This window comes from Callorhinus ursinus, unplaced genomic scaffold (genome assembly GCF_003265705.2).
Source record: "Callorhinus ursinus isolate GAN/ISIS: 27379988/994484 unplaced genomic scaffold, GSC_fseal_2.0 scaffold20, whole genome shotgun sequence".
NCBI lineage: Eukaryota > Metazoa > Chordata > Mammalia > Carnivora > Otariidae > Callorhinus > Callorhinus ursinus.
The window spans coordinates 18,301,822-18,324,107 of NW_027397082.1; the positions used below are offsets into that span (position 1 = coordinate 18,301,822).

Below are 22,286 nucleotides of genomic sequence, written 5' to 3' on the forward strand. Positions count from 1 at the left end.
ATTTTCTTAATATTTCAAGTGTATTAGTTTTGCCTTCCCAAATAGGCTTTAAAAGCCATAAATTCAGAAACTGAATCTGTTCACCGTTTTTTCATAGAATTGTCAAATGAGGGAAACAGTTTTATTTCCAAGAATTTGGAAATAATTTGCCTATGAGAAATCATTAGGAACCAATACAGGATGGCACAATTGTTCCTCTATGGAGGAAACATATTCTTTTTTTTTCTTCCAAAAAGTGATTTTATTATAGCACCGGGACAGGACCCATGGGCAGGAGCAGCCTAGAAGAAACAAATTCTAAGAGATGCCCTGTAAATACTGGTGATTTGGGCTCCAATTATGGTCATTACTCTGGTGATTGGGCTTTGGGAAGAAGATTAATGTTAAAGCAGAAAACTGTGCCATTTCTGCTTTTTCATCAGCCAATGAAACAATCTAATCTCATAAGTATGATGTCAGCATGGAATCTACTCAAAAAGATAAGAATATATAGGGGCGCCTGGGTGGCTCAGTCGGTTAGGCTTCCGACTCTTGATTTCATCTCAGGTCATGATCTCAGGGTGGTAAGATCGAGCTCCTTGTTGGGTTCCATGCCGAGCATGGAACCTGCTTGGGATTCTCTCTCTCCCTCTCCCTCTGCTCCTCCTGTGCTCACTCTCTCCTTAAAAAAAAAAAAAAAAAAAAAAAAAAGAATATATCTTTGGGGGCACCTGGGTGGCTCAGTCAGTTAATCGTCTGCCTTTGGCTCAGCTCATGATCTCAGGGTCCTGGGATCGAGCCCTGCATCTGGCTCCCTGCTCAGCAGGGAGCCTGCTTTTCCCTCTCCCCCTGTGCTCCCTGTGCTTGTGCTCTTTCACTCTCTCTCTGTCAAATAAATAAATAAAATATATAAAAAAGATAAGAATGTATCTTTGGATCTCCAGTGCCATCCAGACAGGTGTGTCATGGTTCTTTGTCTCCTTGGCAGGTGCATTTCTTCCTTTCTTTATTATTTTTTAAAGATTTTATTTTTAAGTAATCTCTACACCCAACATGGGGCTTGAAATTGCAACCCTGAGGGATGCCTGGGTGGCTTAGTCGTTAAGCATCTGACTTCGGCTCAGGTCATGATCCCAGGGTCCTGGGATCGAGCCCCGCATCAGGCTCCCCACTCTGCGAGAAGCCTGCTTCTCCCTCTCCCACTCCCCCTGCTTGTGTTCCCTCTCTCGCTGTGTCTCTCTCTGTCAAATAAATAAATAAAATCTTAAAAAAAAAAAAAGAAATTGCAACCCTGAGATCAAGAGTTACATGCTCCACTGACTGAGCCAGCCAGGTGCCTGGCAGGTGCATTTCTTTCCTTTTCTTATTTTTTTTTAAGATTTTATTTATTTATTTGACAGGGAGAGCCAGCAAGAGAGTGAGCACAAGCAGGGGGAGCCAGAGAAGGAGAAGCAGGCTCCCCGCTGAGCCAGGAGCCCGATGCAGGGCTTGATCCCAGGACCCTGGGATCATGCCCTGAGCTGAAGGCAGACATTTAACCGACTGAGCCACCCAGGTGCTCCTGGCAGGTGCATTTCTTTTTTTTAAAGATTTTATTTATTTATTTGACAAGAGAGAGACCCCGAGAGAGGGAACACAGCAGCGGGGGAGTGGGAGAGGGAGAAGCAGGCCTCCCGCCAAGCAGGGAGCCTGATGCGGGGCTCGATCCCAGGACCCCAGGATCATGACCTGAGCTGAAGGCAAATGCTTAAGGACTGAGCCACTCAGGTGCCCCTGGCAGGTGCATTTCTAAAAGCCATAAAGGAAAACCTCAGGGGGTGCCTGCCTGCCTGGCTCTGTTGGTAGAACATGCAACTCCTGATCTCAGCATTGTGCATTCGAGCCCCACATTAGACGTAGACATTACTTTAAAAAAATAAAAGGAAAGGGGCACCTGGGTGGCTCAGTCATTTGAGTGTCCGACTCTTGATTTTTGGCTCAGGTCATGATCTCAGGGTTGTGAGATCAAGCTCTGTGTCAAGTGGAGTGCCATGCTCAGCGGTAAGGCTACTTAAGATTCTCCCTCTTCCTCTCCCTCTGCCCTTCTCCCCTGCTCTCTCTCTTTCTCTCTAAAATAAATAAATATATGTATATAAAAAGTAAAACCTCATAAACCACCAAACTTTGGGAACCTCCAATCATGTGTCTTTGCTTGACTCCATGCTCACCAAAGACTCACCTGATTATAGTAACCACCTTCCCATATCATTTTCTATGTTGAGAATGTGTGTTGATCAAGTGAGATAAAATGCCCAGTTCACACGACATATTTTTCAGTGTGAATTAGCAAATCAGCACCCTGGTTTATTTATTGAGTACCTACTATATGCCAGGCACTGTTTTAGGCACTGGAGATACAGCAATGACAAAACAGACCAAAAAAAAAAGAAAGAAACAGACAAGAACAAAAACCCTCCCTAGCAGAGCTCAAATTCTACTGGGGAGAAAATCTGCAAGTAAATAAAGAGTCAAAATAATATCAGAGAGCCGTTAAGTGCTATCAGAAAATAATTGGGATGGAGAGTGTAAAAAGTAAGTGGGAAAAATTTTATATGGTGTGAACAGGTAAGGCCTTTGAGGAGACATTTGAAGTAAGACCAGAAGCACAAGGAGGACTTAGCCATTCAAAAAGCATTCTAAGAAGAACAGTCAGCACATAGGCTCTGAAGTGGGAACCCATAACCCATTTGTTGTGTTCCAAAGGAAGACCAGTTTAACTAAAGTATTCCAGAGAAGAGGGAGAGTCTACCAGGATAATATTTCATGTGTATTTAATTTGTGTGAATCAGTTTCCTGAATCTGATGTATTCTGATTCACTGCCTAAATTGAATCTCTAGGCCTACAATGCCGAAGACCAGACATAGTGTGGTTGGAAACCCTCGGATGGCCCACAATAATCTCTGCCTCTTGTTAGTCACGGTCTTCTCAGCTCCCCCACACCCCCATATTGTAGCAGGGTTGGTCTGTGTGATCAATAACATAAAGTAGAAACGATGATATATTGCTTCTGAGATAACTTCACAAAAAGACTGAGGCTTTCAGCCCAGGTGCTCTTGTTTCTCTAATGTGCCATGTTGTGAGAGCAGCCTTATGGACAGCCCATGTAGCAAAAAACTGAAGCCTCTGTCCAGCAGCCATTGAAGAACGGCGGTCTGCCAACAACCATGAGAGTGAACCTGAAGCAGATTCTCTACCTCCAGTCAAACCTTGCAGACCCCGACAACAACTTGACTATAATCTTGTGAGAGCCCCTGAGCTAAAACACCAGCTAAGCCACTTCTGGATTCCTGATCCTCAGAAACTGAGTGAAATAACAAAAGTTTGCAGTCTTAAAATGCTAAATTTGAGGGTAACTTGTTCCATAGCATTAGATAATTAATATACCTGCACTGCAGCTACTCTGCTAGGGAGTTGCCAGCCCTTCAGGCCTCTTTTGGTGCTTAATTTTTAGTCCCCAAAACCCACTTTTGAGGATTATTATCTCCCTTCTACTGAGGAAAAAATTAAGGCCAAGGAAGGGTTGAACCATTTGGGCAGAGGCACACAGTGAGGCTCCTTAGTTCCACCACTGTACTAAGCAGGTGCTTATTGAAGGAGAAATGAATGAATAGGTTTCATCCCCTTGGTGGGAATGCTCTGAGGGGCAGGGACCCTTTTAGAAAAAAGAACTTTTCCCAAATATGGGCATGCAGAAGAATCACCAGAGAAACTTCTTTAAAATGCGGACTACCTAGATCTCTTCTTCAGAGAAGAGATTTCTTCCATCTGAAGGTGGGGTCTTCTGCATATTTAACAGGTTTCCTGGGAGGTTGTGGGTGTTTTTTCTTTTGATTTTATTTTTAAGTAATCTTTACACCCAATGTGGGGCTCAACCTTACAACCCCGAGATCAAGAGTTGCATGTTCCACTGACTGAGGCAGCCAGGCACCCCTTCCTGGGAGTTTCTTACACACTTTAGAAAACTGCTTTGGCAGAGAAAGAAGTGGTGGTTGTATATGGTGATGGTGATAATGATGGTAAATGGACAAGAGGGAAAGGCATCATATGTTGGGGCAGGGGAAGATAAATCCTGTCCAAATTCTTATATCATTCAACAAAGTTGTAGGCATTCTGAATAAAGTTGTAGGCATTCTGAATACTAGGCATTCTGTTAGGTGCTAGGGATATAGCCATTAATAAGACATATCATCTACTACCTCGATGGAAAAAGAAAATTCATCCTTGAAAGAGAGTGATGTCAATAATATTTGTGGGTGTTTCAAGGGTAGAGGAACGTGGGAAAAAATAGAGCAGGACAAGGTCACGGTCAGGAGAGGGAGTTGGATGGGACAGGTTCTAGGGGCTGAAAGCAGGAGCCCACCTCCTTCTGGGAACAAGCTGACCTAGTTGCTTCTGCTGCCTGCCTCTCTGTAGGGCTCCTCTCCCCTTCCCCTTTCCTCACCTCACCTCTTCTCCTTAGTACCTCCTACTTTACTTTAAATCCCGTGTCTATAGTCCATCTTGCACTAATGACTGGTATTAAAAAAATACTAGAATGCCACTGAATTGTTCACTTTTTTATTTTTTAAAATGACTTTATTATAAAGATTAATTTCTCAACTGTGTTTTATTGCTATATAGATTTATGATGAATGCTATGGACTAAATGTTGGTATACCCCCAAAATTCATGTGTTGAAACCTACCCCCCAAAGTGGTATTTGGAGATGGGATCTTTAGAAGGTAATTAGGTTTAGATGAGGTCATCAGGGGGAGGCCCCACGATGGGATTAGCGCCTTTTAAGATTTTTTTAAAAATTTATTTGAGAGAGAGAATGAGAGAGAGCACATGAGAGGAGGGAGGGTCAGAGGGAGAAGCAGACTCCCTGCTGAGCAGGGAGCCAATGCAGGACTTGATCCCAGGACTCCAGGATCATGACCTGAGCCAAAGGCAGTCACTTAACCAACTGAGCCACCCAGGCACCCTGAATTGTTCACTTTATTTATTAATTTATTTTTAAAGATTTTATTTATTTATTTGACAGAGAGAGACACAGCAAGAGAGGGAACACAGCAGGGGGAGTGGGAGAGGGAGAAGCAGGCTTCCCGTGGAACCAGGAGCCCAATGCGGGGCTCGATCCCAGGACCCTGGGATCATGACCTGAGCCAAAGGCAGACGCCTAATGACTGAGCCACCCAGGCACCCCTGAATTGTTCACTTTAAAATGATTAATTTATGTCATGTAATTTCACCTCAAAAAGAAAAAAAACCTAGGTGCTCATATTCATCCATCCAAATGAGCTAAGCTTGCCATCCTCCAGGACATGTCATTATATTAAAGACCTTCCACATAGACTCACTGCCTCCCTACCACACTCCAGGTCCAGCTGCCAGGCAGCTGTAACTTCCCATTTTTGCCTGCACCATAATTCGGAAAACTGCTCCAAAGATGTCCTCTCCTTCCCCAGGTCTGGTCCCTACTAGAAGTTAAGGCAGGGAGAAGAGCCCTGGGTTGAGTACTTGTTAGCTGTGTGACCTTGGGCAAGATGCTTAACCTCTGTTAAGTCTGATTCCTCAAGGACTTAAGCCATTAATCACCCATTCAACAGCACTGAGATGGTATTTCCTTAAAGAAAACAGGGCCACTAGATCAGCTGGGGTGGGAGTGGGAGGGATTCCTTCCAAGGGGAGGTGAAGCTAGAAACAGGTTTAAAAGAGGCATTAACTAATTAGTAGACAAGAAGAGGAAGAAGAATGTTTTACAGACAAGTTCAAATTTATTAATCTCTCTGGATCTCAGTTTTCTTGCTTGTTCAATGGAGGTAATAATATCTTCCTCCTAAGGTTGTTATGAAAAGTGAGATCTCAGGTATTAAACACCTAGCATAGTGCCTGGTAGATCCTGTATACCCGACACATTTTTCCTTCTTCCTTGACTTCCAACTTCCTTATGTGTAATCTAAAAGGGAACTTCAGATTTCAGAGGAGGCAAGTCCCTATTGGGTGGGTTGCAAGCCCTTCTGTCCACTCAGGTGATTGGTGATCACCATGGAATCTGGCCAAGCTAGTTGTTTGGAATGAGTGGCCTCAGGGTTAAGTGGTCACAGGATTGGGGGAAGGCAACCTCATGGACAGTAGAGAAAGAAAGGGTTCAAAGCAGGCAGTCCCTCTCCTCCACACTATTTCTAATCCTCCAGTCAATCCAGCCCACTCCTGACACTCTAGAAATAACAGATAACCTCACAGAAAGCAGAAAAGGGCCAAAGTATATTGAGAACTGACTACATGGCGGGCATCAGGCTAGGTGACTGGGCATACCTTGTCTACTGATTCTCACCGAGCTGCAGGTACCATTACGGAGGGTAAAGCCAGAGCTCAGAGTAGGAAAGTCAATTGTCTCAAGTAATTTGCTTTAATGAGGGGCAAAGCTGGAATTCAAACCCAGGTATCCCAAATTCCAGGCGTGGGTTCTGTTACTTTAGATTCTCCTTACTCCCTCTAATGCTGAACTCTGCCTGGGGGAATGTGAGGAGGAGATAGATACAGGCAGGGGATGCTGCCAAAGAAATACCTGCGTTAAGTATGGATGGCTTCAGTCACGTCTCTCTGCAGCTTCCCCCCCACTCCCCTCCCACCCTTGGGATGGGGGAATCCACAAGGTGGATGGGAATGCTGGAGTTAACCACAGCTCCCCTCCCCCATCCTCTCCTTAGCATATGGAGGGGGTTCGCCTCTCTAGGCAGGCCCTCTTTTCAATCCCGACTATGCATCTCCCCATCATTTCATGCTCCCTCAGCAAAAACAAAGGTGTAGAGAAGGGGGGGTCTCATAAACACTTGAACTTCCACATCTGCAACCTTCCCCCAGCCAATCAAGCCAGCTGTGCAGACTCTGGGCAGGAGTGGGGGCAATCAAGCGCCCCCTCTCCCAAGTAACAAAGGGGAGGAGGATCCCCTACCCGGTCTGGGCCAGACGCCCTAGAAAGGGGACACCAGCCCAGGTCCCCAAGGTCTACTCCTGGAACCCACCTTAAAGCTTAAGCTGGCAGCTGGGGACCCCCCAAAAGGGAGAGGGCCAGCGCTCTCTTCCAGACAGCTTCCTTCCCCTCCCTCTTCCCTGCTAATAGGTATTTCCTGTTTATGAGGCAGCTAAGGCTGGGCTTTTGGGAAGGGATGGAGATGGAACCCCCCCCCCTTCCTAGGGCTGGGCTGGGGAGTCCTTGAGGAGTGCCCGAAGGTTGGGAGGCTCCTCCCTGGGGAAGGAGTGTTCCTTACACCGACCAAGCAGACTTTCTTCCCTCCCACTCCCCACCAACGCCTCAGCCCTTACGGGTAGGGGGCACTGGAGGGGTCTGCTTCCTGTTCTTCCCCAGTCTCGAGGCCCTCAAAGGAGAGCAGCTTGCAAGCGAGGGGGGAGCGAGGGGAGGCCGAGACTGGATGGAGAAAGGGGGAAGGGAGGAGTGTGTCTTGACTGATTAGTCAGAGCCCGCAAGCGGGAAGGATGGCCTGCGGATTACCCCCTCCCCAGTCCAACCTGGCGGTCATTCCACCGCCCCCTCCCCCCAGCAAAACGCAGGATCTCAGCCCTTAGGCGGGGGAGGGCGGGGACCCCACTTAATTAACCCTTTTGGCTCTAGTCCTAACTGGTTTAGCAGGCAAGGGAGGGGTGGCTAATTTAGGGAGGAGGTGAGTTGGGTTGCTACAGGAATTAGGATAGTGCTTTCCCCGCCCAGACTGGGGTGGGAGTGGGGGGATGGGATTTAAAGGCCTTCCAGAATAAGACTGGGGTCTCAGCACGGGCGGGGGGCTGGGGTGGGGGCCGGCAGTCCCTTTTCCCTCCCAGAGCGCGGCCGAGGTGGAGAGGAGAGCTACACCTCACGGCCCACCCTGGCTCCGCCTCCCCCAGTCCCGGCTCCCGCTCCGGCTCAGCTACGCTCCCAACTCGGCGGCGCCCCGAGGACAGACACCGAGTGTGAAGCTTCGCCTCTTATTCCTCCCCCGCCCTTCCCCCGCCCTTCCCCTCTGGGGTCTTTGCCTCCCGTCTCCTTTTTTAAAAGCTGCGTCACATGCAGGCCGTTCCCTGAATGCTCGCGGCCCCTCGCCGCCCGCCCGCCGCGCGGCGCACGCACGTCGTCGCTCGCTGCGCGCTCGCTCGGGTCACTTTGACACGGCTCTCCCCTCCCACTAGCAGGCAATTAGCATATTAATAAAGCCCGGCCCAGCCCGGCTGGGGCTGGAGAGCGGGCGCCTACGACTGCGAGAGCGTGAGCGAACGCGGGAGGGAGAGGGGGCGAGAGGCGGCGGCGTTGGCGGCGGGGAGGGCGGCGGGAGCGCACAGACACGCACACGCACACGCGCACACACGGACACACACTCCGGAGACGCACACCCGCGCGCACACACGCAGAGGCAGCTCGCCTTCCTGCCTGGCTTCCTTCCTGTCTGCTCCGCGCCTGACAGGCCCCTCGCTGCAGCCAGGGGCCGCCAGCACCGGGCCGAGGCCGGGCCGGGCCGGCGGCGAGGGCAGCGGGGCTGCGAGCGGCGGCGGCGGCTCATGCCCGGCCTGTCCCCGCGCGGGGCGGGCACCGTGACTCGGCTGGGCCCCCAGCGGCGGGCGATGTGAAGATGTCAGTGGGCTGTGCCTGTCCTGGTGAGTGGGGCGCGCGGCCGCCCGGCCCCTCCCTCCCAAGCCCTCCCGGCAGATCCCTCACCCCTTGTTTGGCGAGAACTTGTGTGGGGGGCGTCGATGGCATGGCGGAGGTCGGGGGCTGTGAGGGGTATGCGGGGCCTTAGTCCGGGGGAGGGCTCTCCTCAGATGCAAATGCGCAGCCCAGAGGCATAGGAGGGGGTGCTAGGGGTAGTCTATCTGTCTGTGGTGTGTGTGTGTCTTGTGTGTTTTGGTGGGGGAGGCTAATTGAGGAGAGGTTTGGGGGGCTGAAATTCCCAGAATTCCAGGGTGTTAGCCAATCAGAAGTGAGTCTGGACTTTTGACCCCCCCCAGGTCATCATAGAGTTGTGATTGGCTGGTTTAGGTTGCCCCCCCTTCCCTGCTGCCTATTCCCCTCTTACTTTTCCTGTGATACCCCCCTCCAGGCTGTTTCTGAGGACTGTGTTTGTGGGGAGGGTTTGATTGGGGCTCATCTTGTCCCCCTCCTCCAAATTTTCCTGCCTGTTGCCAGGGAAGGTTAGCCCTCCTGAGGGACAGGAGGTACTCTGGGGAAGGGGGGCAGATAATTGGGCCCTCGGGGTCTGGCATCTCCACCCTGGTGGGAGGGGGAATGTGGCAGCTCCAAGCAAGTTAGGAAATAGAGTGATTTGTGGGAGTCGAGTTCAGGGGAGCAATACTAGACCCCAAAGTGAGAACTTGGGAGAGGACTCAGGCCCAGATCCCTGTCTCCCCAAAACACTTATCAGCTCTTGCTAGTGAAAGCCTGGGTCTGAGTTCTTTCCTGGAGAGGGGGAGGGCTCTACCTCACTGCCAGGAGAAAAGAGAGAGGCTATGTGACTGGAGACTTAGTCTTCAGAGGGCCTCAGAACACTGTCTTTCCTCATTCTCAGGATTCTGGGTTCTTGAATTATGTGCAGGACCTCCTCTTGTCCCAGGCTGGAGTTAGCTTTCTTCTGAAAGTCAGGTGTCCCAGAATCTAGTTTGGTTTGGATCCTTTGCTTCTGCACATGCCCCGTTCTCTTGGGAGCCCCATACTTCACAACTGAACCCCCAGTACACGCAAACAACACACACAAACATATACACACAATCCCCAAGGGGAGCTGCCAGTGCGGAAGCTTCCTTGAAAATCATGTGACAGGCCAGGCTGGGCTGGGCACACATTTAAAGTGCCTGGTGAGGCTGATGTTAAAGGGGCATGGGGCCCTTAAGGGAGGGAGGACTAGTAGAGAAAGCCTGAGGATCCTGGAATATCCGGGTGTGGGAACCCCGGCTCCTGCTGCAGAGGGTGGGGGAGAGGAGGAGAGGGAAGAGCTCGCCAAGCTGGAATCCTGCCTGGCCCCATCATTCCTCCTCCTACCAGCTTGGTGTGCGTGTTTATATGTGTATTTTCTTTATAGTTGCCCTATGCTGGGTACCCATTCAGATCCATCCAAATTGTGAGTCCTCCCCATGGCCTTCATCCTCCATCACCACGCATGAACTTAGCAGAAACTAAGGCTCTGAACAAGCTAGAGGGCTGAGTCTTAAATTTTAATTGTTAGTTACTACAAATAGTGGGTAGGAGGTAGGTATGGAAGGGTTGTCAGGCTGGAGGTAGATGAGAGGTTGGTCCTAAAGTTGAGGCGGGGTGCTGGGTCCAGTAGGAGAAAGGATAAAGACTCCCCCTCAGTTTCCCTGGGAGCAGCATGGGGACAGGAAGAGGACCCATGCACAGGGGTGTGTGAGGGGGGACAGCTTCAGTCAGTGCCCCAAAAGACATGTTCCTTTTGTGTGTCTGGGTGGCCTGGCTGGAGGAAAGGGGGGCAAAAGATGGCCAAGAGTGGGGAGTTTTTTTTCCTTGAATGTGAAGAAGTCATGGATTGATGCCACAGAGAGTGGGTGGAGGTTAGACTTCAAGGAGAACCAAATGGGGAAGGGCCTGAGAGTGGCCAGGGGCTGGGGAATGTTAGGAGTTGGAGTAAGGGAGGGGACCAGGCTTGTATGGATGGGTGGGAGCACATGGTTGAATACAAGGGCATCATGGCAGCTTGTACAGTCCAGGCCCAAAGACCCCCCCCCCCCACTTGAGCAGGCCTGGGGTGGGGGCCGAGGCGCCCTGGCAGGCCGCCTGCCTGCTGCCTGCCTGCCTGTCTGAGTCTCTCCTTTGTGCTCTGCTGTCTCCCGGCTCCTCCTCCCCCAGCCCAGCAGAGACAGCACATGCCCCACACATGTGACTGAGGGAAGCCAGAGCACACGCAGACCCACACACACGCAAACGCGGAAGGAAACACAAGATAGACACACACACACACACACACACACACACACACACACACACACACGCCCCTCCCCCTCCCCCCCAGCTCCCATAGTGCTTCTGGGGTAGGTAGTAGCTTCTGAAGCTTTGGTCAGGAGCAGGGAGAACCTCTGCTAAGGGGCATCACCGGCACAGGGCAGGTTGCTGAGGGAGCCAGGGCCTGTCTGGGGCAGCATGTGGCTCAGAAGGGTTAAGGCAGGGAGGAGTAGGGGGAGGGGAGGAGGCAGCAGTGGTGGCGGCTGGGAGCCAGGAGAGGAGGATGGCAGAGCGCCAGGCCAACGGGAGGCCGGGCACAGACAAAGGAAGGGGGGCAGGCACACTGGAGGCCTGGGTCAGGGAGCCCCAGGGGCCCGGGCAGGGGGCAGTGCTGGTACCTTATCCTGTGGGTTGGGACAGGCTGCTGCCCTTCAGAGTTGCACCTCCAGGACGGGTACTTTTCCTCTTCTCTCCTTCATCACCTTTGTCATTTGCTGCTCCCTGCTTTCTCCCCACTGCCCCGCTCTCCGCACCAGCAATTTTAGGGCCTTCTAACTCCGACTTGCTTTCTTTAGCTGAACCTCTTCTGCTTCTGTGCGAGTGGGGGAATTAAGTCAGAACCGAGAGAGGAGCAGACTTGCTAGAGGACGGGAACCAGGAGCAGGACCCCTTTTTGAGTGATGGGCCAGAGTCCTGATACATCTCGGTATTTAGGAGCCTTTCTTTCCAAAATTTGAGGAGACAAACTGGGTGCGGGTTCTGAGCTCTAAACTGGGGGCAGAAGCCAGAGCACACACCCATCCCTCTTCCTCATGTTGACAGTCATTTGGGGCCTGGAGTGGCCATTCCTTGGAGCGGGAAGGGAATAGAAATGGCTGCAGTGCCCCAGGGCTGGGTTTGTATGAGTGGGATTAGAAGTCCAGGGTTCCAGTTCAGGCCTTCCTGTCTCACTGTAATCTGTTTAAATTAGCATCATATTTGGCCCTGTAGTCAGTAAGGATCTCTTGAGGTACTGCCTATAAATGCACTTTGGAAAGTTTTTTTTTTTTTTAAAGATTTTATTTATTTATTTGACAGAGAGAGAGATAGCGAGAGCAGGAACACAAGCAGGGGGAGTGGGAGAGGGAGAAGCAGGCTTCCCGCGGAGCAGGGAGCCTGATGCGGGACTCGATCCCAGGACCCTGGGATCATGACCTGAGCTGAAGGCAGACGCTTAACGACTGAGCCACCCAGGTGCCCGCACTTTGGAAGGTTTAAAAGCAGAAACAAATGACAGGAATTGTCCTGTCAGTAGGGGAGAAGTGTGACCATCTCAGAGTTGGGCTGCTAATTTGGGAGTCAGTGGAATATTTCAATTCCTCGTGGTAGGCAGTATGTTGCAGGGTCTGGCTGAATGTCACAGATTTCAATATATTTGTGAAAGCTGGAGCATATCATATGGTCAGACCATGAAGGAGAATGGTATGCAGGTTTCAGGAAGGTGGTTTATGGAGTAAGTCCCTGGTAACAAAAGGTCAGGATGTGTATGTAATAGCCTGTCACAGGTTCTGGGGCTATAATGCAGTTTGGGTGTGTGTATTGGGGTCAAAGGGCATGTGTCACAGGTCCCAGTGTGTACAGAAGTCAGAGCTGTCATAGACTGTGTGTGTGTGTGTATGTGTGTGTGTGTCCTGGGTTTGGGTTTATTTAGCATTTGAGGTATGTGGCAGCTTGAAATGTGTATCAGGTTCTGATTTATGTGAAAGTAAGATGTGTTATTTATGTGTGGAGGATGTTCACGGAGCCAGGTGCAGTATTATTGCACAGTCAACCAGTGTGTTCGTCATGAGAAATCTTGCTGTGGGGCTGTGTGAATGTGGTTGTGGGGGCAGGGCAGGGAATAAGGAGCAGAGACTCAAATTGCAAAGCAGTCGGAGGTTTGTATGGCTACCCCTGCGCGCGCGCGTATGTTTCCTTTTTCCTATCTGTCCAGGTAGTAGGGCCTGGACCACCACCCGTTTGTTTGTTTGTATGTATGTATGTATTTATTTATTTAAGATTTAATTTTTTATTTGACAGAGACACAGTGAGAGAGGGAACACAAGCAGGGGGAATGGGAGAGGGAGAAGCAGGCTTCCTGTGGAGCAGGGAACCCGATGCGGGGCTCGATCCCAGGATGCTGGGATCGTGACCTGAGCCTGGGATCATGACCTGAGCCGAAGGCAGATGCTGAGCCGAAGGCAGATGCTTAACGGCTGAGCCACCCAGGCGGCCCACTACCCAAGTTTTAGAAACACCTACTCTCTTGGGATTTCCCCCTTGCCTTGGAGAGCAGACCCTACTTCAGTAACCATATACCACTTTTTCCCTGGGGTGGGGGAGCAGACTAGGTCCTTTCTGGGGCCCTTGGATGGGCAGATTGGCCTTCCCTAGCTGTGACAGGGCCTCTTTCCCTTGCACCCACGAGACTCTGGTGGTGGGGGTTAGGGAAGGGAGTTAGGAACTTAGCTGGGTTGGGGACAGGGAGACTGGAGTGTCCCTCTCCCTCCAATCACTGTTTACCTGCAGAAGCAGAGTGTGTCTCTGTCAAAAATAACCCCCTGGAGGCTCCCCCCAGCTGCTCTGGGATTTCACCAGGGGCCGAAGCCCAGGGTGGCAGCTCCGGCCAGCTTTCCAACCTGAGAGATCACAGTGGAGAGGAAGAGAGATTTGGGGGATGTTAGGGAGGCAGTTTGAAGATGCTGGGAGTCTCCAGAGAGGAGAGCACCCTTCTCCATCCCTGCCAGTGGCTCCTGCTGGCCTGCTCACCCCTGAGCATCAGGCTGGGGGCTGGGGGCATTTCAATTCCTGGCCCCACACACCTCCCCTCCATCCAGGTCTCTCCAGGTCCAATCTGATCTGTCTCCATCTCTCCCTCTCGCCTCTCTCGGTCTCTGTCTCTCTTTTGTTTTTCTCAGCAGTCCTCCCTGCCTGCCTCCGTCTCTCCCTCCCTCCTCCCTCTCTCCCTCTTCCTCTTTCCTCGCACGGAGGGGGCGGGGCCGGTGGGGGCAGCTCCACCCTCCGCCCGCCCTGGGGCCTCATTCTGAGAGAGGCTCGGAGATCGGAGAGCGAGCGGAGGGAGGGATAGAGAGGGAGAAAAGGAAGGGAGCCGGCGGGCGCTGCGTGTGTCTGTGCGTGTGCAAGTGTGAGTGAGTGTGAGTGCCGGGCCCTGCCTCTCCTGGTGCCCCCGCGGAGGGGCCTACTGGCCTGGGGAGGGCGGGCGGGCTGCTTGGAGGCAGAGGCAGCGAGAGGCGGCGGCGGGGAGAGCCGAGGAGGAGGAGGAGGAGGAGAGGAAAGAGCGGAGCAGCCATTGTTGAGGGAAACCTTGCAAACAAAGAAGGCTCCGGACTCCCCGCGGCCCCCCGCCCCCCAGGCCGGCCCCCTGGCCCCCAGCCCCTGGCCCAGTGGCCATTGTAACTTTCCCCCGGGGCTGTGGCCGCCGCGGGGCTGGCCGAGGCTGTGCGTGCGAGTCTTTGTGCGGCCCGCGGAGTGGAGCTCCCAGCCAGGCCTGCCTGTCCCACTCGGGACATGAGCGGCTGAAGTTGGCCCCCTCAGTCCTCACCCCTGCCAAGGCCCCTCTGGGCTTCCAGCCGCTCCCCGCACCTCTCCTGGCCCCCTCAGTTCTCCCAGGTAAGTCTGGGCACCCTGCAAGCCTTTTGGGGGTGGGTGGAAGATCCTGGATCTGGCCCTGGCCTGGTATGCTAGCTGGGGGAGAGGTGCCCCAGCTCAGAGAGGCCAGGGCTCTCAGGCCTGCTGACCTGTGTCAGCCCCCAAAGGGAGGGGCCCTGCCCTCAGGTCAGGCTGGTTACCATGGAAATGCCCAGCTGGAGGTTCCCCCCTCAGCCCCAGGATGCAGCTCCCATCCTGAGAAAACTTTACTAGTGCTGGGCTCTTCCTCTCTTCTTCCTCCTCCTAAGGGCTCCCAGATTGCTAGAGGTTGTGTGTGTTGGTGGGGGCTATGTCTGACTCCAAGGCTGATGACACATCCCCTTCACCCCCACCCCCACTTTGCTCCCTCTACCCCTGCTGCTGGGGACAGGCAGCAACAGGGACAGATGGTCTGGGTGATGTTCCCTCCCCTTCTCACTCCCAAGCCCTTGTGCTGGGGCTACTGGGAGTTGCTATGGCTCCAAAGAGATGCTGAGTGTTTGTGTCCATTCACTGGAGGTGTAAATAGAGGCCTTAGAGCTTTGAGCTTCAGCTCTTCAGAACTGGTACCCAGCCCCAGACAATGTCTGCCAGGTCTCTGGTGAGAGAAATTGAAGCTCTGAAACTTTTTTCAAAATTAGGATCCAAGTGTGCTGCCTCTCTTCTCCTGAGGGTCTTGAGCTGACACATTTCTCCAAGTAACCCTGAAACTGTGGGGCAGGGGCGGTGATGCTTTTGGGGAAAGGATGGCCTAATTAGGGGGCAGGGGAGGTCTCATAATCTAGACTCTTGGGTTCATTGGCCAGACCTGGCCTTTGGTAGGCTCTGGGAGCTGGGGCCTCCTACGTGGCCTTAGTCTACCTGTCTACGGAGTGGGGAGACTGTCTCTTTCCTAAGGATACAGGCTCCTCATTCAGTCCAGACTGGCATGTGAAGGCTCTGTGCTGTGCTGGGGGCATGTGGATGTGGCCTGTGAGAGATCGTGCATGGAGCAAGGGCCTGTTGCAGGCACCTTGATCCTGCCTGGGGCTGCTGGGTTCCAGCTCTTGCTAGGCAAGTCAGGGCGAGCTGAGGGTGGAAGCCTGCTAGGCAGGATGAGGCACACGTGTGTACAGGCACACACAGGCTCTGAGTCTTGGCACCCTCAGGAACTGTGTAGTGTAGGCCCCTCTGGGACGCTCCTTTGCCCATATTGTGAGGAGGGGGCCCTGGAGACATAATTAAATGATGCATGTTGGCACAGGGTCTTCTTTTGTCTCTTCTCCCTGAGGAACAAGATAGATTTTGTATCTAATTTGGGGAGGGGGCTTAGATACAGCCAATATGGTCACCCTTCCAAATGCAATCAAGTTTTGGGGATGCCTGGAAGCACCTGTGAGTGGGGCTAGGACCTTTGTTGCTGTGCCTCAGTTTCCCCTCCTATCTGGTTGGGTGGGGGAAGATAGGATTGCAGGGGTGCCTGGTTCATACCCAACTATGAATGTAATACTTCCAAGAAACAGTACACCAGGGACAGTGTGCTGCCCATTAAGGTGGATAGGGGACATGTGTGCCCATGCACAGAGACACATAAGCAGAGACCTCTGTCCTAGACTGAGCCCCCTGGAACCTAGGTTCCTTCCCAGGCCTAGGTTTGTAAATAGAGTGGAATCCACTGGAAGCCTGTCTATCTCCCTTCCCCACTGCAAGTCTCAGAAATGAAAGGAGGTTGAGGCTTTGGGTTTCTGGTTTGGAGACAATACTAGACCCATGGTGGGTGTGGGGGAGGGGGCTGGGCTGATAAGGGAGAGGCCGTTGGTGGGGGAGGCAGAAAGTCCAACTGGTTATCTGGTGGGAGGCACCCAGCAGGCACCCACTCCCCTTTATCTTTCTATCCCCTGTCCTCCTGAGACCCTGGGGGTGGAGGAAGGGCAGGGAGTTGGCAACCGCCCCCCCCCCCCCGTTTCCCCTCCTCCAGCTTGGTCTCCAGAGGGCAATAGAGGGGTGGAAATACTACAGGATGTGGGAATCAGATCTAGGCTCAAGTCCTAGCTCTGCCAGTTACTAGCTCTATCATCTTGGCAAGTCCCCTTGAGCTTTCCGTTGCCTCATCTGTAAAATGGGGATTTTATAGTTGACCCTGCTACCTCACAAGGTGGTTGTGATTGAACAATATGATACAGGTAGAAGGGGGATTTATCAAAATTAGATTCTAGTGTTTGGATATTCATTTATTCTATGGTATTGACATTTCCGAGCTTCAGTTCTCTTATCCAGGGTTCAGCCACATGAAGAAATGGGGTCTTGGGTATTAGGGCTGAGTACTTCTAGTTTCATGGTAAAACAAAATTGAAGCTTGATTTAGAAGCAGAGGTAGGTAGGTGTTCCTTAGGGTCATCCCCCTCCTCTAGTCCACCCACTCTGGGGGCTCTGGAAGACCAGTCCCTTTCCACACAGTCTAGGAGACTTCCAGGGAAGATCCTTGGGACTCAGGGGACCCCTTCTTCCTTTGCCTTCTAGGTTGTTCCTCAAAGTCATTCAAGCTGTACTCACCGAAGGAGCCCCCGAACGGCAACGCCTTCCCTCCCTTCCATCCCGGCACCATGCTAGATCGGGATGTGGGGTGAGTCTTACCCACTTCCCATCACTTCTTCAGATGGGATCCTGCCTGAAAAGGGGGAGGGAGTGACACTCCCTAATAATTCCTGTCTTCCACCCCCATTCTCATAGCCTCTTCCCTTACACAGCCCAACTCCCATGTACCCGCCTACATACCTGGAGCCTGGGATTGGGTAAGTGGAGTCCAGTGAGGAAGAAGGTGCTTTCCATTATATGGGTGAAGGCAGAAGTGGGGGGGTGGGAAGGCTCTTTTCCTACTGACCTCCCTTCTTCACTTCCCCCAGGAGGCACACACCATATGGCAACCAAACTGACTACAGAATATTTGAGCTTAACAAGCGGCTTCAAAACTGGACAGAGGTATGGCCAGGGGAAAAGGGCTGGGAGGGGGAGGACCACCTGGGAACCCCTGTGGGGTGTCTTCTGACACATACACACACACACACACACACACACACAAACATCCCGCCCTGTGCTCCTTAGGAGTGTGACAATCTCTGGTGGGATGCTTTCACAACTGAGTTCTTTGAGGATGATGCCATGTTAACCATCACTTTCTGCCTGGAGGATGGACCAAAGAGATATAGTGAGTGGCCTCTGGGGGTCCTGCTGGTTCTGCTGTGAGAGTAATACCTTCTGTGTCCATCTAAGGACTGGGAGTAGGTATTTGTCTCTGGGGATCTGTTTTGGCAATGATGGCATCTGCCTGACCCCTTTGGAGGTCCTTCTGTTCTATTGAGTTTGTCCCATCTCTACAGCCATTGGCCGGACCTTGATCCCACGCTACTTCCGCAGCATCTTTGAAGGGGGTGCTACGGAGCTGTACTATGTGCTTAAGCATCCCAAGGAGGCATTCCACAGCAACTTTGTGTCCCTCGACTGTGACCAAGGCAGCATGGTGACCCAGCACGGCAAACCCATGTTCACCCAGGTCAGCAGCCCAGCTGGATGTGGAACACTGAAGCACCTGGGTTTGATTCCCCTCCTTTCTCCCAAAATACTCAGCTGTTCCCCAGGGAGGCAAAACAGGAAGTGGCAAGACGAGAAGGGAGGGCAGGCATGCTGCAGCATCCATCAAACATTTACTGAGTTTGTACATGACGGTTTTCTGGGCTGCAGGGGTATACCAGTGAAAGAGTTTGTAGCAGATGAGTGTATCACTAGCTACTTGGGAAGAGGACAAGGGTCTGTTCAACATTTCTACTGTGTGTGTGTGTGTGTGTGTGTAAGGGCCAGGCTTGTGACAGGTGTATGAGGGAATGGTCTTTGTTAGTTATGCACCCAGATTTATGGGCAGATGGCAGAAGTGTATTCAGTGGGAGAGTTGTGAGCAAACAGGAGAACAGGTATACTTTCAAGTACGTGGGGAGGGGGCTGAGATGTGACAAGCTTGTCTCCAGGTGTGTGTGGAGGGCCGGTTGTACCTAGAGTTCATGTTTGACGACATGATGCGGATAAAGACGTGGCACTTCAGCATCCGGCAGCACCGAGAGCTCATCCCCCGCAGCATCCTTGCCATGCATGTGAGTTGTGGGCAGGACCCAAGCTGCAGGGGTTGAGGGCAGGCACTGGGAAGGGTGGATGGCACAAGGTCTGCCATTTCTTGACCGTGACCTCAGACAGAGAGTTGGAGTATCTCTGTCTGAAAAATGGGTTTCATAAGAGCCCCTCTTCTCTCTCAGGAATGTCATGAGGCTCAGGTGATAGGTCAGGTGAGCAGATGCAACCCAGGTGCTAGTGTTCTGTTCTTTCTCTTCACCTAGGCCCAAGACCCCCAGATGTTGGATCAGCTCTCCAAAAATATCACCCGGTGTGGGCTGTCCAATTCCACTCTCAACTACCTCCGAGTGAGTCCTTGACCATCCGGTTTCTGCCCCCATCCCATTTGGTGTCAGCTCCCCGCTGACAAGCCACCTCCTGGTCTCCCCTCAGCTCTGTGTGATACTCGAGCCCATGCAGGAGCTCATGTCCCGTCACAAGACCTACAGCCTCAGCCCCCGTGACTGCCTCAAGACCTGCCTTTTCCAGAAGTGGCAGCGCATGGTAGCACCCCCCGGTGAGTGCCTTCCACCTGCCCCTGCTCTTACCGGGGTGTGGTGATGCTCCCCAGCGCTGGTTCTCTCTCCTCATGAAGCCCTTTCCTTGCTCTTGGGTCCGTGAGATTGGGGTCGGGGTAGGCTCAGGCTCTCTAGGGGCCAGAATGGGGCACAAGGGACCCGAGGTCTTGCCCCTCCTGAATCTCCTTTCCCTGGTATAGCGGAGCCCGCGCGGCAGCAGCCCAGCAAGCGGCGGAAACGAAAGATGTCAGGGGGCAGCACCATGAGCTCGGGGGGTGGCAACGCCAACAACAGCAACAGCAAGAAGAAAAGCCCAGCCAGCACCTTCGCCCTCTCCAGCCAGGTACCTGTAAGCATCTCGGCTTTCTTCTCTCTTCTGGGCTGCCCTACTGCTGACCCCTAACCCTTGACCCTGTCCCAGCCTGAGCTCACTAGCAGGCATAGAAGCAAAGAGAGTTTTTCCTGGTGTGCTCTGCCAGCGTGGGCTGGCTCCTGTCACTGATGAGAGTCTTTGTCAGTCACGTGCCATGGTTGTGATCACAGACTCAGACAGAACATAGGACATGAAGGGACAGGGACAGCCGTGATAACGCGGATGTTCAGGAGAGATAGCTTAGAGGCCCACCCACCATCGGATACACACACACTGACAGAGGGACACGTGAATTTGAACGTGTGCGAATCTAGAATACGCACATAATGCACACGCACACGCTTTCCCCATTCGGTGGTTTTTTTTCTCCGCCTCCTAAACAGGAAGTTTAGGAGCCCCCTGAAGTTTGGGGGATATGAACTAGGGAGCGAGGGGAGTAGACTGACTTCTCCTAGAATCTAGTGTCTGATGCTCTGCAGTCCTTCAGTAGGAAGGATTCCAGGGACTGAGGGTGTCAGAGGAGTTGGGGTTCTCAGTTCGGGGGAGAAGGGGTTGGGGGCGTTGAGTGTCTGGGGTGGGTACTGGGGCTGTCTGCTGCCCTGGGCCGGGCGAGCCCCTGCCCCGATTATGTTTGGGGACCTCCGCCACTCTCAGGATGTGATGGTGGTGGGGGAGCCCACCCTGATGGGCGGGGAGTTCGGGGACGAGGACGAGAGGCTCATCACCCGGCTGGAGAACACCCAGTTTGACGCGGCCAACGGCATTGACGACGAGGACAGCTTTAACAACTCCCCCGCCCTGGGCGCCAACAGCCCCTGGAACAGCAAGCCTCCATCCAGCCAAGAAAGCAAATCGGAGAACCCCACGTCACAGGCCTCCCAGTAAAGGCCTTGCCACGGCCACCCAGTGCTCTGCCTGCCTGCCCCACCCCTCGCAGCCCCAGGGAGCAGAAGACGGAATGAAGAGACTGCGCATCTACAATGGGTAGCCTCCATCCACCCACTTCAGGGAGGAACTGGACTCACCGGGGGCAGGTGCCAAGATTTGCCCCCCAGTGGCCCTGGGCTGGGCCTGGCCTCTGCAGAGCCTTTTGGGGGGAAGGGGGTGCTCATGTGGATGCCTGCGTGGACCCTGGGCCTCTCAGAGATGTCCTGACCACCCCCAGGGCATTCGCCTCCATCTTCACCCTGGGTTCTGGGTTCCGCATCCTCCTGATTCCAGCCCCTTCAAGCCTGGGGTGGGCTATCCCACAGCCCCTAGGGACTTAAAGTTATGGGGCTTGGTTGAGTGCCCCTTTCCTAAACCTTCTCCTAGGTGGCTGGTAGTAGAGGGGTAAAGCTCTGGCTCCTCCCTGCAGCCACCTATCCCAGCTCCCACGTTTTTTAAAAAATAATATTATTAAAAATGTAAGTTTAAAAAAAAAATCACTCATGTACCCCCTCTTCCCCTTATTAAAAAGTCCAGCTACCTCCCTACTGGCAAATGTGGGGCTTAGGGCCCAGGTGTGGAGGTGAGTGTGGGGTAGGGGGGTACGTATTACCATTTTATACAGTTTGAGAGCTTCAGACCAAGGAGATTCTTTATCATCTCTCTTCCCCTTTCCTCTGGGGTGACTGGAGCTGGGGAAGGCATGCCTTGGGGTAGGGGGCCATTGATGGCCTCATCTTTGTGACAAGCCCCTGCTGTTGTCCGTTTCCCCATCCTCCAGGACTCTGGCCTGCTGTCCTGGTGCTTGTGACCCCCACTACCCCACCCCCAGCCCCGTCCCCCATGGCGTGTATATTCTTTACAAGTCCTCCACTAGAGCAGCTATCTTGGATGGGGGGACGGGAGGCTCCCTCCCTTAGGAAGTGTGGCAGGAAGGGAGCGCCTTGTTGGTCACTGTGTTTCGTTTTGTCTCAGCTGAGCTGGCATGGGAGGAGGGGGAGGGGCTCATCCAGTCTCTCCAGTACTCTTCCCCCCAACTTCTCAGACTGTGTACCTAGTCCTCCCCTGTCCTCCAAAGAGGGGAAGGAGCCATGGAGGATGTCCCAGCTCTAAGCCCACGTGGGAGCAATAGACCTCTGTTCCCCAGCTGAAGTAAAGAGTCTTCATCTCCAATGTCCCTTCCATCCCCTTCCCCATAGAAAGGAGGGGGGAAGCAGCCAGGATCCTCAGCTCTGTTTCACACTTGGACACTCGGAGGCTCTGGGCCCAGGGTGAGGCCAGGAGTAGGGTCCCATGGGTCTGGGCCCAGCTCTATGGCTTCTCTGCCTTTTCCTGTGGCCAGTTCCAGAAGTGTTAGCACCACCTCTCTCCCCTACTCTTCCTTCTGGATTCTGGGGTCCCCCACACCCAGTTTCCTTCACTCCAGCTGCCACTGTTGGGAGGGTATTGTGTCGAGCTGAGGGAAGGGGTGGGGAAGATGGATATCCCACCCCAAATGTAATGCCTTTTTTTTTTTTTTTTTTTTTTTTTTGGGCCATTTGAGTCATGTATGGTACTGATCAATAAAGAGACTTTTTGGTTTGAGAGTGTTGTCTTGGTTGGTCATTGATGCCTAAAAACAACTCAGTCCCAAGCAGTCTTTCCCTCCCTCCTTCCTATAGTCCCTAAAACAAGTTATTAGGAAGGAGGTAGGAATATGTTTGTGGATCCCCCTTCAGTCTCATC

At 52.8% G+C, this 22,286-nt stretch overlaps 1 protein-coding gene across 3 annotated transcripts; it reads left to right on the forward strand.

Annotated features, from left to right (window-relative positions):
• Window positions 1-8,253: 8,253 nt before the first annotated feature.
• On the forward strand, window positions 8,254-22,145 carry LDB1 (LIM domain binding 1). 3 transcript variants are annotated; one of them, XM_025880564.2, is made up of 11 exons: window positions 8,254-8,647; window positions 17,106-17,208; window positions 17,333-17,377; window positions 17,489-17,564; window positions 17,688-17,790; window positions 17,963-18,135; window positions 18,605-18,727; window positions 18,968-19,051; window positions 19,137-19,260; window positions 19,462-19,604; window positions 20,289-22,145. In XM_025880564.2, the coding sequence occupies exons 1-11, from the start codon at window positions 8,623-8,625 to the stop codon at window positions 20,517-20,519; spliced, it is 1,230 nt and encodes a 409-aa protein (XP_025736349.1). In that variant the 5' UTR covers window positions 8,254-8,622; the 3' UTR covers window positions 20,520-22,145. The 3 variants fall into 3 exon arrangements, with proteins under 3 accessions (XP_025736349.1, XP_025736348.1, XP_025736350.1); XM_025880563.2 differs by having other exon boundaries at window positions 8,398-8,647; window positions 19,462-19,610; XM_025880565.2 differs by lacking the exon at window positions 8,254-8,647 and adding an exon at window positions 14,345-14,588 and having other exon boundaries at window positions 19,462-19,610.
• Window positions 22,146-22,286: the final 141 nt, after the last annotated feature.